The 17,134-nt window shown below is 28.9% G+C and overlaps 1 protein-coding gene across 1 annotated transcript; it reads right to left on the reverse strand.

Moving 5' to 3' along the window:
- Positions 1–700: 700 nt before the first annotated feature.
- Positions 701–12,345, reverse strand: LOC124491557 (hemocyte protein-glutamine gamma-glutamyltransferase). The gene is made up of 9 exons (XM_047054221.2): positions 9,952–12,345; positions 6,263–6,463; positions 4,193–4,456; positions 4,010–4,128; positions 3,465–3,925; positions 3,145–3,387; positions 2,897–3,039; positions 2,534–2,779; positions 701–2,455 (listed from the first exon to the last, which is right to left on the reverse strand). Exons 1-9 carry the CDS (start codon positions 10,826–10,828, stop codon positions 2,016–2,018), a joined length of 2,994 nt encoding a protein of 997 aa, XP_046910177.2. The 5' UTR covers positions 10,829–12,345; the 3' UTR covers positions 701–2,015.
- Between the last annotated feature and the right edge of the window lie 4,789 nt (positions 12,346–17,134).

Raw genomic sequence — 17,134 nt, forward strand, 5'->3', positions numbered from 1 at the left:
ACACACACGCATTTACAGTAACAAAACATAATTCAATTGTGTAATATTCTTGACCAGAATTGAAATTTATACAATCGTTATATTCGATATTCGATATATGCATGATAATAACCACAAAACAAATCAAGATGGCAATTTAATTTATCGGATACTTACGAACATGGTGATAAATATATCCGATTATTTTTGTGTAAGTAAAAATAAATAGGATAAAAAAAATCTCCATACAATATATTTCAATGTGAATGTATTTCTGTGTGTGTGTGTGTGTGTGTTTCAGGTGGTTTTTTTCCGTTGGTTTTTCAATATTCAAGAATCAATTTCCGATCATATGGTTTTTCCGATATATTCCAATATATTCAAAAAAGAATGATTGGCCATAATAATACCAAAAAGTGAATCCTATTATTATTATTATTATTGTTCCGTTCAGAAAAAAACAAACAAACAAATATCAATCAGTGATAATAAAGAAAAATTGACAATTACAATTCCATTTTTGAAATATTGAAAATTTATTTGAAAAAAAAAATTTTTGTCAAATTGTCAAAAAAAAAAAAAAAAAAATAAAAAATTGAAATACTAGCTCTTTTCTCAGCCAACAGATGGCAGCACAAATTGAAATCAAATACTGGTAATTTTTTAAAAATTTTATTAATTATTAATTTTATTATAAATGATGATAAATGATTAAAAACTGGAAAATTATAAATTCAATGATGACTCGGTTTTTTTATTTCGAGTTCATTGAAAATAATAAACTATTAAGATAAAAAAAATAATGGTTCAACCACGAATGAATGAGAGTGAATGGCATTTTTGTTTTCCTGCAATTATAGAATATATATATTTTGATAGAAATGCAAATTGATGAAGAAAAACAACCAACAATAGTAGTAGGAAATTCCTATTTACAACAAAAAAAAACGGAATTCAAATTATAACTAAAAAAAAAAAAATACACAGTTTTAGTAATATTGGTAGTAGTTAAAAAATAAAACAACCAAACGAGCGAGCTATGTGAAAATTTAATATGAAAAAAAATTATTGAGGTGGTGAATGGGTGTGTGTGTGTAGGTGTGTGTGGGTGTGGGTGTGGGTGTGAAGGGTATATGCCAGATTCATATTCATGTAGTGTTGCAAAAAAAACAGTGAAGAATGTGATCAACAATGTTGAAATGGTGAAACAAAAAAAAAAGTGGCCCCATTGAAACATACACACAAATAAATCATCACAAATTGATTAAAAAAAAAAGAGAAAGTGAAAAAAAATTACACAAATATCATCTACATCTTTATAATGATTAGGAAACGAATAAAAAAAAACAACAAATTATTCTTACAATTGTAAAAGAAATGATGATTTGATCAATCAATCGATTGATTGAAATTTTTTTTTTTGTTTTTGTAAGTGTGTAGGAGTTTTGTGCTACAAATGATTTTCCCGAATAATAAAACCAAATTATGATCGGATGAAAAGCCAAATAGAAAATATGAATGAATGAATGAATGAAAAGCAAAAAATAAAAATGGTGGGCTGATTTAATTTGACATCCAAGAAAAGGCAGCGATTAAAATAGATTAATATGATGATGATGATGATGATCAAATGATGATGGATAGAACGATGATTGAAATTGTATGAAACATTCTTTCATTTCATTTTTTTTTTGTTATTTGTTTCTTGTGTATGTGTGTGTGTATGTGCGTATGCAAAAATTGATATTGGAAAAAACAAAAATGAATGGAATAAGATAATTGATCGTTTCGTATAAAAGTAATTTGGTTATTAAGCCTAGGGAATAATAAAAAGAAAAATCGAATGATTTGTTTATGGATAATGAAAATCACCACATCATCATCATCATCATCATCAAACAAATAAATATCTTCGTTGATTGAAAAAAAGGGGTCGTCATATGTTGAAAATTGTGAAAAAAATCTAAGTTTCGATAATTAAATGTCGATAATCGATATGTGTGTTTTGTTGGGTGATGGACAACAAAAATTTAAAATTATCCACGAACAAGAATATTTTTACTGCCAACAACATCGGCCAATTGTCTTGAATGGAATACGACGACAATGGTTCGTGATCCAGGACGATCCGGTACTAATCGTATCGTATTCGTAATCGTTTCACCTGGCATTATATTTCTAGAATTGATTCTCATCTGTCTATTTAATCCAGGTCCTTCCACAGAGAACCAACAATCTTCAAGCACTCGACGTATTGGATTAGTTAAACGAATTTCTAATGTAAATTCACGTCCAACTTCAATAAATCCTCGAGTATATAATTCCATATGAGGTTTTTCAATGGAGAAATCATCTTCTTCGGACCATGTTTGTTGTGTTTCTTTCACTGTAGCGACAGCATAAACTTTTATCAATGAATAATCAACAAGATTATCTAGATATTCTTCGGGATTCACGCGAACTCTTAATACTTCCTCTGTAAAATATTTTGTTTGAATAAATGAAATTGAAATTGAAATGAATGATGATTAAACATTTATAAGAAAAAAATTACTTTGATATGGTTTTAAGCGGACAATGTGTCGTTCATTTTTAATCTTTTTAGCCAATATGCCGTTCGGGAAAAAGCTATTAGCGTTCAATGATAATGTGATCGTTCGTTGACTTCCAACACGATTGGCCATTTCAACTTGTATGTAGAAAGGATTGCCAACGACCACTTTTTCGATGTCTAACAAATCAAATTCGACCTCTTCTTTACCGGGTGCAGGGATTTCAAATAGAAAAGACAAGCCAGCACCTAGAAAACAATGATTATGAAATAGAATGAAATGAAATGAAAATAAAAATCAGTATCAGTATAATTAATTCAGTCAAATGGAAAGAAAAATTCAATCAAGCAATCAACCAATCATACCTCTAGCCGCATTCAATACGGCCATACGTTCTTCTTCTGTGCCTTCTTTGAATTTATAAATATCGGTAATGTCTTCAGCATCGTTTATGCCATTATATTCGGCTTCCACACCTGCCCTTTTAGTGAATAATTTTCGGCCAACACTGAAATCATCATATATTAATGATAATGATAATGATAATGATGGTGAATAAATAATCAGTTAATTATTGCAAGAAAAAAAAGAAAGAAAGAAAAAGAAAACTTACTGATATCGGTTTGTTTTGATTTTTTTCCATCCAAGTTCACTTGATTCATCCAATTGCCAATGTACTACATCGGAATTGACTTCGGCAAAAACAAATGCCACATCATATGGTAAGCCAACTTCACCTCGTTTTATTGCTTCCACAGATGCTGGTCCCATTTGATAAAGGCCACTAGCATCACTGGATTCTTGTGGTGTTGCATCAATCACCTGCCAACCACCATATCCAGGTGGTAAATCAGGTCTACAAAACACATATAAATTTCAATCGATTAATCAATCAATAATGGATGATTAAAAAAAAAACACTAATAATCACACCTTGACATCCATACATCTGTCCATACATGAAAATTCCAAATTGAATCTGAATTAACATCAGAAATAGGTTCACCGGTTTTACTGAAAAATTTGTCCACAGTTAAACTATCATCAGTATCATGAGCTGAAACAAAATTAGTGATTGTTCGTGCAGGTATGCCCAATGTACGAGACATTGTTGTTGTTGAACCAGCAAACACCCAACATTGACCGAATTTAATTGGTTCACCATTTGAACGAAGATATTGTTCAAAAATTGGCGCACTACCAGTCCATTGCCATGGTGCATTACCATCATGATAATTTCCAGACCAATTGCCAACTAATAGGCCATTATCATCGTGACTATTGACTAGTGCAGCCACGGCACGTACAACTTTAGCCGGATTGGCACGAGCTGAATAATCGAGACGAGATTTATCCAACAAAAATACAGCAGCAGGAAGCACAGATTCTTCGAACTATAATTGTATGGAAAATATAAAACAAGTTGTGAGTATTTTTTTTTATTTATTCATCTCGATATTGGATTCATTCTCATTTACCTGGCCATAAACCCATTGTCTTCCTTTTGGTTTTGAATGTGAACCAATGTAAATCTTACCGATATCATTGAGTACATATTCTTGACGACGAACTTCATCAGATAAATATACAGTGTCATCTAAAATATAATGAGAAAAATAATTAACAAAACTGTTGAACATCTGTTTTTTTTTCGCACCAACCTCTATTCCATGGATTGAATAACAAAAATATTTTATTATGAACTTCAAATGTTTTAATATTTCTTGAACCTTGTGGTTTTGTTGAAATACGTAAACGCCAAATACCTACAGCTGTATTGGCCGGTATTCGTACTTGTAATGTAAGACGATTGCCATCAATATTTCTAATTCGTGCATCCCATTTTTTTGGATCTTTAGTAAAATCTCTATTCTGTGTGATTGGAAGATATACTAATGTACCTTTGCCAACCTGTGGATTATTACCTGTTTGGTTTTACCCAGAGAAAAAAAAACATGTATGTAAATAAATTATTAAAAACAAACAAACAAACAAACAAAATGGAAAATAAGAAAAACAAAAATGATAAATTGACATTAAATAAGCAAGATTACATTTATTCAATATTTTTTTTCGTTTTTTTTTTTTTGGTTTGTTTGTTCATTTACACGATTATATAATTTATGAATTTTTTTGAAAAAAAATGATTGCAAAGACGTGAAATGTTTATTTGTTTGTTTGTTTGTAATGTTGCAATCAAGCCTAAAAGTGCCAAATTTTTTTTCTCTCTTTTGCTGTTTTTTTTTACTTTTATTAATACGATTATTGATTGATTGGCATTGGATAATTGGATCCATTGTCATGGGGATATAAAGAGAGAGAGAGAAAGAGAGATTGATTAATTAAAATTGAATTTGAGGATAATTCATTAAATATGTCTATGCCGTATAGATTAATGAATCGTTTATTTTTCATCGAAAAAAAAACCACCACTATTATCACTGTCAACGCCCTATAAATATTCGAAAAGCAAAAAAAAATAATAAAAAATTCTAATCTCCATAGAGACAAAAAAAATTGGCCAAAAGATCAAACATTTTTTTTGATTGATCAAAAAATAATGATACAGGATTTTGACGTGATTAATTTATCGATAAATTTATTATTTTTTCATCATCAAAAGGTATTTGGGCATTGGTTGCAGGATTTTTTTTTCTTTTTCTTCTTCTTTTTGTTTGCTACTGTATGTGTTTGATGTCCATTGCAAGATCATTGATCGATGAATTTCGAAAAAAATGAATGAATGAATGCTTGAGTTGATTTTTTTTTTTCTCTCTCTCTCTTTCTTCACGTTAATGATGATGATCATTATATCCAAATGAATGAATGAAAAGTTTCTCTCTCTATGTGTGTGTGTGTGACAATATTTAATTGATCAATCCCAAACACCTAACATTTTGGCCCATGTAAATGTATAGATGTGTGTGTGTGTGATGATTATTGCTTTCAAGGATAATGATGATGATGGCAAAGAATCTAAATTATTATTAATGATAAATAAATTGAAAAAAAACAAATCTTCATTTTCATCTTTTTATTTACCACCATCGCCACCATCACACACACACACACACAAATTTTATATGAAAATTTAAAAAAAAGGAATCTACGAATATTATGAATGATTATGATCATCATCATCAAATTAAAATCAAATTAAAAAATATTTTCATCATCCTCATCATCTATTCTTTTTTTTCACTCTCAATCTCGTTAAGACAATGCCATTGTCTCCAGTATGTGTGTGTGTTTTTTCTCTCTCACCATACTATATCGTGCTGAAGCGTGAACATCACACCACCATAATGACAATGATCAGATCGGCCAATGTCGAAGACCTATTGGACAGGATTTTTTTTTTATTGATGAATACCGAAATTAAAGCAACAACAACAAAAAAAAAGAAATTCAAATTGCCCATCATCATCATCAAAATCAAGCAGAGAAAACAAAAATCATTGACATTGAAAGTTTCGAATTACCGGATTTCAAAAAAAAAATGACCTATGTTGTTAATACATGTAATGAATGGACAGTCCGATGAACAGAAAAAAAACTAGTGACCACCACCATTTTGTGTGTGTACGTAAACTCGTTCAAAGATTGATCGACAAGATTTGTTTTTTTTTCAAGAAAAAAACCCCAATACATATATATAGTGTGAGTGGGAGAGACAAGACCGTCCATTCAACCGAAAATAAATGAAAAAAAAATGGCAAAATTCAACTTACCGAATAAAAATTCCAGCCTTATCTTATTATTATCTTGATCATAAACATTTCGTAGCTGTATGGCCAAATAAAACGGATCACCACGTCTTATAACTAATGCTGGATTCTTTTTCTCCAACAATTCATATTTATATGTTCGATGTTCTTTAGCATTGTCACGTTGAAATAATTCTACACCGATCACATCGTTTGGCAGTGGACCTTTTATTTTTTTACAATTATAATAATAAACACAATCATTAGTGATTAATAATAATAATAATAATAACGAGAATAATAAATGAATGGAAAAATTCATTATTATGGAATCGTTGTTGTCGTTGTTTAGTGGTACAATTCTGTTGAGTTGAATAAAGTTTTTTTTTTTTTTTTGGATTCTTCCAAAAACATTAACATAACATAAACATCTGAATGGTGATTTGATCACCATTTCATAATGTTATTCTTATTTTTATATACATCCAATTGATAATTGATATGCTCAAAGAAAAAAAAAATTTACCTGTTTTTTTTAATAATCTATCTCTCTAAAGAGAGATAAACATTTTGACAATGAAATAGAATAATAATGAATGATAAACAAAATGGCTTGCGGTCTTATTTATTATTATATTGTGGTTCATTAATTTTATTCAAGGATTCACACGAAATGTTTGAAGATGTTGGAAAAAAACAACAATTTATTGAAAACAACAAATGAACAACAGTCACACACATACAAACAAACAAATAATGACCCCTACTACACAGAATTTTTGTTTTTGTTTTGCAAAAATAAATACATTTTGAATGAGTGAGGTTAAAACGAACAAACAAACAAACAAACAAAAAACAAAATTGAGGAAAACGAAGCGAGAAAAAAAAAACATTCAAATTCAAAACAAATTTTGTGCACTCAAAAGATCTAGGTCTTTGGCTTGTTTTTTTTCACTAAAAAAAAAAAATGCATCCGGTTTATATTGACATTGATCAGATCAAAACAGATGATGATCAGCTTAATGAGCAGCATCATTAATAATGGGCAAAAAAAAATTAACCTAGAAAAAAAATTTTATTTTTTTCCCTCTCAACGTTTAACAAGTTGTTTTTTTTTCAAAGTTTATATAAATTTTTATATAAATTGATGAACCGATTGATTAACCAAAAAATGAATGATTTTTTTTTTATCCACAAACATGGAATTAAGCATCAACTACTTTGAGCATCATTAGCTAATTGTGAATACAGACGAATATGAAATGAAATGAAATGAAAAAATTTTTTTTTTGTGCAAATGGAAATGATGTAACTATGTTATTATATCATCATATAATACTTGATGGTTAATATTGTTAAAATGAAATAAAAAATTTAACTTTATGTCTATTGTTTTTATTCGGAAAAAAAAACTTTACAAATACGAAAATGATGATGATGATGATGATGATGATGTTGAAAAAGGCTTTTTTTCGTTTCATTCAGTCCAGTTAGTCAAAATTTGTTTTAGGACTCAAAAATTTTTTTTTTTGTTTCAGCATCCATCATCATCATCATCAGTTACAATAATCACATTAAATACATATATATACAAAAAGGACACTTGTTGCTTTTATCTATTCTATCTGTCTCATTTATAATTTCACATCACTCACTTACTATCGTTCCATAATTCCGTTCGTTGTTTGTTAACGTTAATGTTTTGCAGCAATGAATATCCCGTTTTCATATTTTCTGTGCTTGTGTGCGAGTGTGTGTGTGTGTGGGAAAATTATGTCACCAAAACACATATGTGCTTTTTGACATCCAAGAATGGCTTTTTTCCCAAATTTGTCGCAACAACTATTACAATCATCATCATCATACAAATATGTAATGGTAAGCAGGACACAAAAAAAAACAAAAATCCAAAAAAAGTGAAAAAAAACCAACGCATATAATATAAGTGAATAAGTGGTCGTTTCAGTTTTTTTTCCATTTTGTCATAATGGAAAAAAATGAAAATAAAACAAAAACATTTTTAGCATCATTTTTAGCCAATGATGATGATATGATATGATGTTATCATTCAATTTTCATCAATAATGCCATTCAATTGTACATTTTGTCCCGTTTCTGGATCGTTGTAGTTTTGTTCGTGTTTTTTTTATTGCTGCCACATTCAACTAACTAACTGACAGAAAAACAAAACAAAACAATACGAAACAAACAAATATGGACAGCGACAACGGTAAAATAAAACAAATCAAATGATAATAATAAAAAACAAAAAACAAAAAGGTCAACCTGTTGATTTCACTGTTGTTTTTTTTCGTTTGTTGTTGTTGTTGTTGTCCCCTTTTCCCAATCCATCGCGGATCGGTTCCAATTTTTCATTTATTACATAACATCAACAAATAGCGCTGATTGTGTCCGTGTAGTTTTTTGTTGTTGTCGATTGAAACAATCAACAATTTAGGCCTACAAAAAAAAACACACACACACACACACTTAACTGGACTGATGGCTTTTTGTTTTGTTTTTTTTACCGTTGTCAAGTTAACAAGAAATAATTTTCAGGAAAATTTCCCATCCGTTTTAACACATGGTTAAAAAAAAATAAATCAGCAACAAATAGCATCGAATTCTTTTTTCTTTCATTTCCATCATTTGTTTCCGCTTGTTGGGAAAAAAATTGAAGAAAAAAACATTTTTTTTTCTGTGTGTTAACAAGGAACAACAAAAAAAAAATAAAAGAAAATACTAATAACAAATCTAACCCTGAGTGAGTGAATAATTGAATGAATGTGTAATGTGAGATTGTAAGTGATCATCATCATCATCAAAAAACAAAAAAAAAATATTTATTATGCAATGTACATGTGTTGTATCATATTTGATCAACAACATCGAACCACAAATGTGAATGATGAATGGAATTGAATCAATAAATAAGATGGCGAGAACAAAAATTGATTCCAAACATATAGCAACAGAAACAACAACAACAACAGAAAAATAAACATATGAAACATGATCATCATCATCATCGTCACCTTCAAAAGAGCTACTATTATATAGTCAAGGAAAATGATGATGAATAAATAAAATAAAATGAAAATTGTAAATTGAAATACATATTTCATCATCAAATCATTTTATAACACACAGATGTCTCCTGTTGTTGTTGTTGTTGTTGTTTATTTTTCTTTTTTCTTCTTAAAATAATCATCATCATCATCATGTATATTCAAAAGAAAAAAAACGGTATTTGTTGCATACAAAAACAACAACAACAATAACCAAACTTTAATTTGAAATCCAAAAAAAAAACAATCGAAATTGACATGTATCTGTATGTATATATAACATACAAACGCCCATCCATCCATCATCATTCAATTTAACATATTGACATCATCAAATAGACAATTTCACACACACACACACACACACACACACACGCAAACAATGAGCTTAATTCAATCAATCAAATTGGAAAGGGGAAAAAAATTTTGAAATTTAAAAAAAAAAAACATTCAAATGGATCAAGGTCAAGAAACACACACACACACCTATGTGTATTCTTCTTTTTCAAATTATTTTACATGATGATGATGATGATGTTTTTTTTTGTTTCTTGTTTCCACTTAAATATCAATAAATATTCAATGACAACAACAAGTGATAATAATATAAATAACAAAAAGAGAATCAAAAAAAAAAAAAAATACCTGTAGATCCTTGTAGAAACTCTTTATGAAACAATGGATAATGTGGATAACGGTATGGCACACGTAATGATTGACTCGGATATGGAATTATTGACAATATTATCAATATGATTAACATATGAAATATGGTTTTATTGTTGATTTTTATTTCAAATGATGGCGGTGACCATGTTGTTGTCGATATTAACACAGATTTGTTATTATTATTATTACTATTATTACTATTATTATTGATCAATGATTGATGGCAACAACAAATGTCATCATCGTCATCAACAACAATTTGTTTATCGGCAAAATTAATATTTTCATTTGTCAATGTTTTCGTAACAAATTTTTTCAACATTAAATATTTATCATTTGTATGTTGTCGTTGTTGTTGTTGTCCAATGAATTGTTTCGGGCAATATAAAATCATCTTTTGATGAATATTATTATGGCTGACTAGACGATTACGATAACCACAACCACAACGACATGTTGTTTGTTGGCGTTCCGGTTTAATGTTTTCCGAAAACATTGACGATGGACTAATTTTTTGTTGTTTTTGTTGTTGTTGTTGATGATGATGATGATGATGATGATTATGATTTATATGACAATTGACGATTGATGATGGTGATGATGATGATGATGATGTATGTGACAAGATGTTATCTAATCCATTATCACCATCATCTTCCTCATCATCATTTTGGCATTTATTTCTATTAGATTTAGCTAAATATTGTTGTATGTACGATGAATCTTTATTGTCATAATGATGATGATGATGATGATGATGGTGATGTTTTTGGTGTTGATCATGATGATCATGAAGATGAAGATGATGATGGCCATCAACATTATTTTCATCGAACCTGGCCATAATTTTCATGATTGGAATTTCGTTTTCGTAATTGGATTTTATCAGTTTAACTTTTTATTCTTCTTTTCTTGAACAAACACGTTTGTCTTGTCTATGTGTGTGTGTGTTTGGAATTTGATTTTTGTTTTCCTTTGTATGCCAAACACGCTTCGTTATTGTCGTTCGTTCAGTTTTTTTTGTTTGTTGTTCGGTTAATTTCAAAAATATGTCTTTCACTTTCACGTTTGTTCCTTGTTGTTTTATTCTATTTTTTTCGCCAATACCAATCAATTTTTCATGGGTTCAGTCAGTCAAAAGATGAATGTGAAATGGTGAAAAAAAAACGGTTTTTTGTGTTTTATTTGTCTGAAGAAGATAATAATGATAAAGTGGCAGCTTGACGATTATTAACCAATCGATTTTTTTGAAAAGATTTTTTTTTTTTTTTTTTTTTTGGTTAGAGTTTGTTATTTGTTGTCCATTGGAGACAACAAACAACAACAGGTGGTAAAGTTTTTTTGTTGTTGTTGTTGTTGTTGAAAAATTAATTCGATCAAAAATATGAATGATTCAATTCATTAACACTAAATGGCGTGACAAGTTTCTTCATTCATTCATCATTTTTTCGATTCAAATCAATTGATGATCAACAATGTGATAATCATTTATGCAGAAAAGAATGTAACACACATTTGACACACACAGACAATTATATGGTGAACAAAAAAAAAAATTCTAATGATGATAATGACAAAAAAACTACACACACACATTAATAAAAGTGCAACTTCTTCAAAGATCAATGGCAGTTTTTTTTTGTTGGTCAATGTTGTTGTTGTTGTTGTTGTTGTTGTTACACATTAATCATTGTCGAACAACAACAACATCAACAAGCAATGGTCGATTACATTATTCGAATTACAGGTAATTTAATCGGTCTTTTTTTTTGAATGACAATTTTCTCTTTGGTTGAATGATGCAAGATAATCACACATACACAGACAAACACAGTGTTATCGATGTCGATAATGATCGCTTTTATTTAATGAAAAAAAAAACTTTTTCTTCCGTTTTTTTTCATTTCACAATGTTTTATATTAAATGCACACACACACACCCACAAACATAATAGTTTTGTTTCCGATCCATATATACCATACTATGTTGAGATCAAAAAATGATGATGATGATGATGGTCAGAAATTGAAAGCTTTTTTTCGTCGTTGTTTTTTAAAAGGCAGTTATAAAACAATATATATGGATGATCACAGTTGTTTTTTTTTCTTTGAATATAATTGATCTATAATGACCAACAATGGGAAAAACAGATGACAAAAAAAAATTTCCATTAATTATTAAAATTTTGGAAATTTTTTTACAAAATTTTGGTGGTCAGCGGTTGAATATTTTTATGCGAAATAATGGACAAATAAAAATGAAAATTAATTTTTCTGTAAATGGAAAATTCCGTATTGTGTGTGTGTGTGTGCGTTTTTGTTGTTGTTGTTGTTGTTGTTGTTGCTGTTGTTGTGGTCAATATCACAAGTTTAACATGTTTTTTTTTTGGCAGCCGTTTTTTCCTCGTGAAATTACAATCCTACAAAGTTATCATTATTATTATCATCAGCATCGTGGTCATTAAAATTTTCGAGATATCGCAGCGTAATTAGAACGACAACATCATCATGATATTAATTAATTATCAATAAATTTTTATGGTCATTGCTTGCTGATTGATTGCGGATTGTTTGTTTGATCAAAAAAATTATCACCATTTGATGAGATGAATATTTTGTTGTATTCATTTCAAAAAATAAACGATGAGATTTTAGTTGTTGAAAAGATGAGAACGAGTGATAGAATGAATGTATTGGTTGGCTGATGATTTTGTTTAAATTTGAATTCAAAGTCAAAAAAAAAATATTAATCAAATCAAATCAATTGAAATTGATGCTTCGATGTTTGATTCTTTTTTTTGTTTTTTTTTTCATTATAAAATAATGATGAATTCATTCAATTTATTTAAATGCTTTTTTTACGAATAATTTTGGATGCGTTTGCGTGTGCGTATGCGTATATGTGTGTGTGTGTGTGTGTGTGTGTGTGTGTGTGTGGATACCACCACCACCACAAACACCATCCTCATCCTCATCAATTATCATATAACATCATCATGATGACCAGTACTGAAGATTCATTCTATATTCTTTCTACACCAAAAAAAAAGTCTAAATGCAATGATGATGATGATCAACAAGTCACTGAGAGATGTTTGATGGTTGAATACACTGACATTTACACAAACACACACACATACATGCATACAAACTATGGATATGTGGTTGTTGTATCAGTCGTTAACAAGTCGTTTTTTTTCTGCCGAATCCAAATTCAATCAAATACACTTGAAATAAAAAAAAAGAATAAGAAAGAACAACAACAACAAAAAATAACGAATAAGATGTTTGGCAGTTTGAAGCAGGAAAGGAAAAATTTACGAAAATAAAAACCGTCACCTTATTTGATTCAATAAAGTGAAAGAAATGATAATGATGATGATGATGATGATGATTTTCATCGATTTTCTCTTCACATAGAGAATAACATTCAATGGAGAGAGCCAAAAAAAAGTAAAAAAGAGAGAGAGAGAGAGAGAGAAAGAGAGAGGTTTATATGAAAAATGGTAATATTTTAAAAAAAAGAGTATAAATGCATCTTCAGGTGTGTGTGATGTAGAAATTTTTTTTTATTTGATCGAATGAATGAAAAGAAGAAAAAAAAGAGACAAACATCCAATGTATTGCTGCTTGTTGTTGTTGCATGGTTGAAACATTCATTCTCATTCATTTACATTCATTGTATATACAGTGAATCTTGAATTTTGAAACATTCATTTGTATTTTTAGAGAATAAATGAATGAATGAATAAGCAACAAAAACCTTCTACACATCGACCCTCTCTGAATATTTTTTTTTTTTTTTTTTTTTTTTGACAAAAAATTATCATCGTCATCCTCATCAATTATCAATATCCGATCGGAAAATCTTTGCGAAAAACAAACAAACAAACAATTTTTGGATCAACTTTAGTTAATCCGTTCTTTTTTTCAATGTTTCTTATCAACAAATCTAGTGTATCATCAAAAATCAGGATCAAGATTTTTTAAAAAAAAAATGACAAACAAAAAGTAAATCATTTTATCCTCCTTAGTGATTTTACCTTGCTTTTTTGGAATCACATAGGTACACAACACACACACACATCACAAGACAGTAACACCTTTCAATGGTAATGATTGATGTTTGTGTTGTGTGTGTGTGTGTTGTGTGTAATGAAATCATTTCAGGATGGACAACACACACACAAATATTTTTTTTTGATAAAAAGAGATTACGAATTTGATTGAAAAAGAAAAGAAATAGAGAAAAAAAATGGCCCACTCTTTCACTCTCATTTGGTTGTTGTTTTTTTTTATTGGTCCACTTTTTTTTATTTAATATTTATCTACTAATATCATCATCAACAACAACAACAATCAAAATGTCCGATAGATCGATATATGATATATCCGGGGTACAGGCATCAATTATAATTGTTGTTTGTTTGGTTGATCAATAGATCACAATAAACGTTATTGATTTTTTCCTGTATTGAAAATTTTATGTTTCGTTTCTTTTTTTTTTTTTTTTTTTTTGCTTTCAAATTACAAAAACAAAATGATAAATTTATCAATCAAATGAAATGAAATGGAAAAAAAAATCTTATTATCAGCGATAGCAAGAGTGAGACAACTCTGCTACATTGAAATTAATGATGATCAATTTGATAAACGAATGATGATGATGATGATGATGAAAAAAATGTCATCTTCAAAAGAAGAAAAAAAAATCACTTGATCCCAATGATCGAATTCCTCATATATTGAATGCTGTCAACCATTAAACATTGCCATCATCATCATCAACGTAATTCTAAAAAAAAGTAAAAAAAAAAACAAAAAATTCAATGAAAAAAAATGTCGATGATGATGAAATAAATATCATACACACACACACAGAGACAAAAAACAGAAGGAATCTGACAATGATAAATGATGCCATAGGAGAAAAAAAACAAAATCAATCATGCTTCACACACACACACACACACACACACACACACACATACACAGAAATAAACTCATCATTATGGAACAAAAAAAAAAAATTTAAACATATTTCTCACATCCAAAAGAAAAAAAAAACATTGGTTGTCAAATTTTTATTTTATTGTGTACGTGCAGCACACACATGCATATATGCATATATATATATGTTTTATTTGTAATAGATGTATAAATGTGATTTCCTGGAGTGCCCATATATTCAAAACAAAAATATAAATATGTAAATTGTGTTTGAATATAATGACAATAAATCAAATCAAATCAAATCAAATCAGATTTTTCCAAAATCATTTATCATTTATTATTTGTTCCAGGATTTATTTTTGGTCATCATCATTTGCCGTTGGACACGCACGCACGCACGCGTACACACACACACTTTCAAAGGTCATAAATGTGAGAAAAAAAAATTTCCAAATTTTAAATCCAAATATACTTTTGTTGTTGTTGTTGTCAAACAAATTTTAGACAATTTTATAATGTTTTTTTGTTGTCGATATTTTTGGATTATATCATCATCATCATCATCATCATTGTTCCTGGAACGATTCAATCCATTATGTCAGATGTATTGTAAACAGCAACCAACAGATTTACACTAAAAATGTCTATGTATGTGTAGAGTGAAAAATAAAATGAAAGAAATGCAAACAATTGTTTACTGTTTGAATGATGATGATGATGATTCGATTATTAACAATTTGATGGCCAAATATAATAATTCACGATATAAATGAAATCGTGCCATATTTCAATCTCATTACATGTGACGTGTGACTACGATGATGATGATCAAGGTATCTTGATTTGGTTTTTTTGATGATTTGCGTCAACAAAATGTGAAAAAAAGGGGAAATAATTTAATTTTTTATCGAATTTAAAAAAAAAAAAAATTTATTTCCAGTATACGGTCAATGTCATCATCATCATCATCCATTATTATCATCATTCCGTAAATAACTTTAACAACAACAACAACAATTGTTGTTGTTGTTGTTGTCATTGTCACTCTTGGGTCGCTCTCATCGCACATTATTGATAAAATTTTTTATTTTTTCTATGAACAAAAAAAAAATTTCCTATTTATTTAAGTGGATTATTGCACAAACATGGAATATTTACTCACTATTATTCATCCAAGATTTGATCCATTTGAATAATTTTCGATGATGATGATGATCAGACCTTGTTTATTTTTTGATTTCTTTTGAAATTTTTTTTTCAACGAAAAAAAAATCAAAATTAAATTGAGAAAAAAAAACAGTTGCGTGTTTATGTGTTTTCAAATGTTGAGGGTTTCGTCTCTCTCGCTCTCGAAAAATCGGAAATTGAGAAATATGATGATGATCATTATGGATCAATGCTGGCTCATCATCATGTTTCTTGTTTGTGAGGAAATATTATTATTATTAATGGATGATAATTATATTTATCACATTTTTTTTCAAAAAAAATGATGCTTTGACAAGAAAGGAAAAAAAATTCAAAAAAAAAGAAGAAGAAAATTCACCTTGTACTCAAAAACAGCTACTGTTGTTGTTGTTGTTGTTGTTGTTGATGTTTGCTTGTTTATTTTTGACCCTGTTGTATTTTGTTTTTTTTTTCTCTAGAATCTTGAAATTTACAGCTACACACACACACACACACACTTGACTTATATTTAATTCTTTCGTTGATTGAATGAATGAATGAATGAACACGTGGAGACAATAATAATGACGATGAGTAATTGTCGAACATCAAGAACACAAACGAACAAACAAACAAAATAACAAAAAAAAAGAAAAAAAATGATGAGCTAAACTATTGTTGATGGCAATGATGTGTGTGTGTGTGTGTGTGTGTATTGTTGTTTGCATTGTGATCACATAAATCACCGATATTTGTGTGATCAATTGAAATTTTTTTTTTTGTTTTGTTTTTGATGTTCATATAAAACATGCACAAATATCACAATCAATGGATCAATCGTGATTGGCCTTATATATAAACCTTTATTTATTTATTTATTTTTTGTTTTCTGCCAAGATTTAAATGCCATCCATGTCATATGAACAATGTCAAATTTGACAATCAGAATAGAGCCTCATAGACCTACAAGTAAAAAGAAAAAAGAAAACCTTTCTATTGATGTAAATCAAGAATCAGAAATTGTTTCCGGTAAAAAAAA

This window comes from Dermatophagoides farinae, chromosome 1, assembly GCF_024713945.1.
Source record: "Dermatophagoides farinae isolate YC_2012a chromosome 1, ASM2471394v1, whole genome shotgun sequence".
Taxonomy (NCBI): Eukaryota; Metazoa; Arthropoda; class Arachnida; order Sarcoptiformes; family Pyroglyphidae; genus Dermatophagoides; species Dermatophagoides farinae.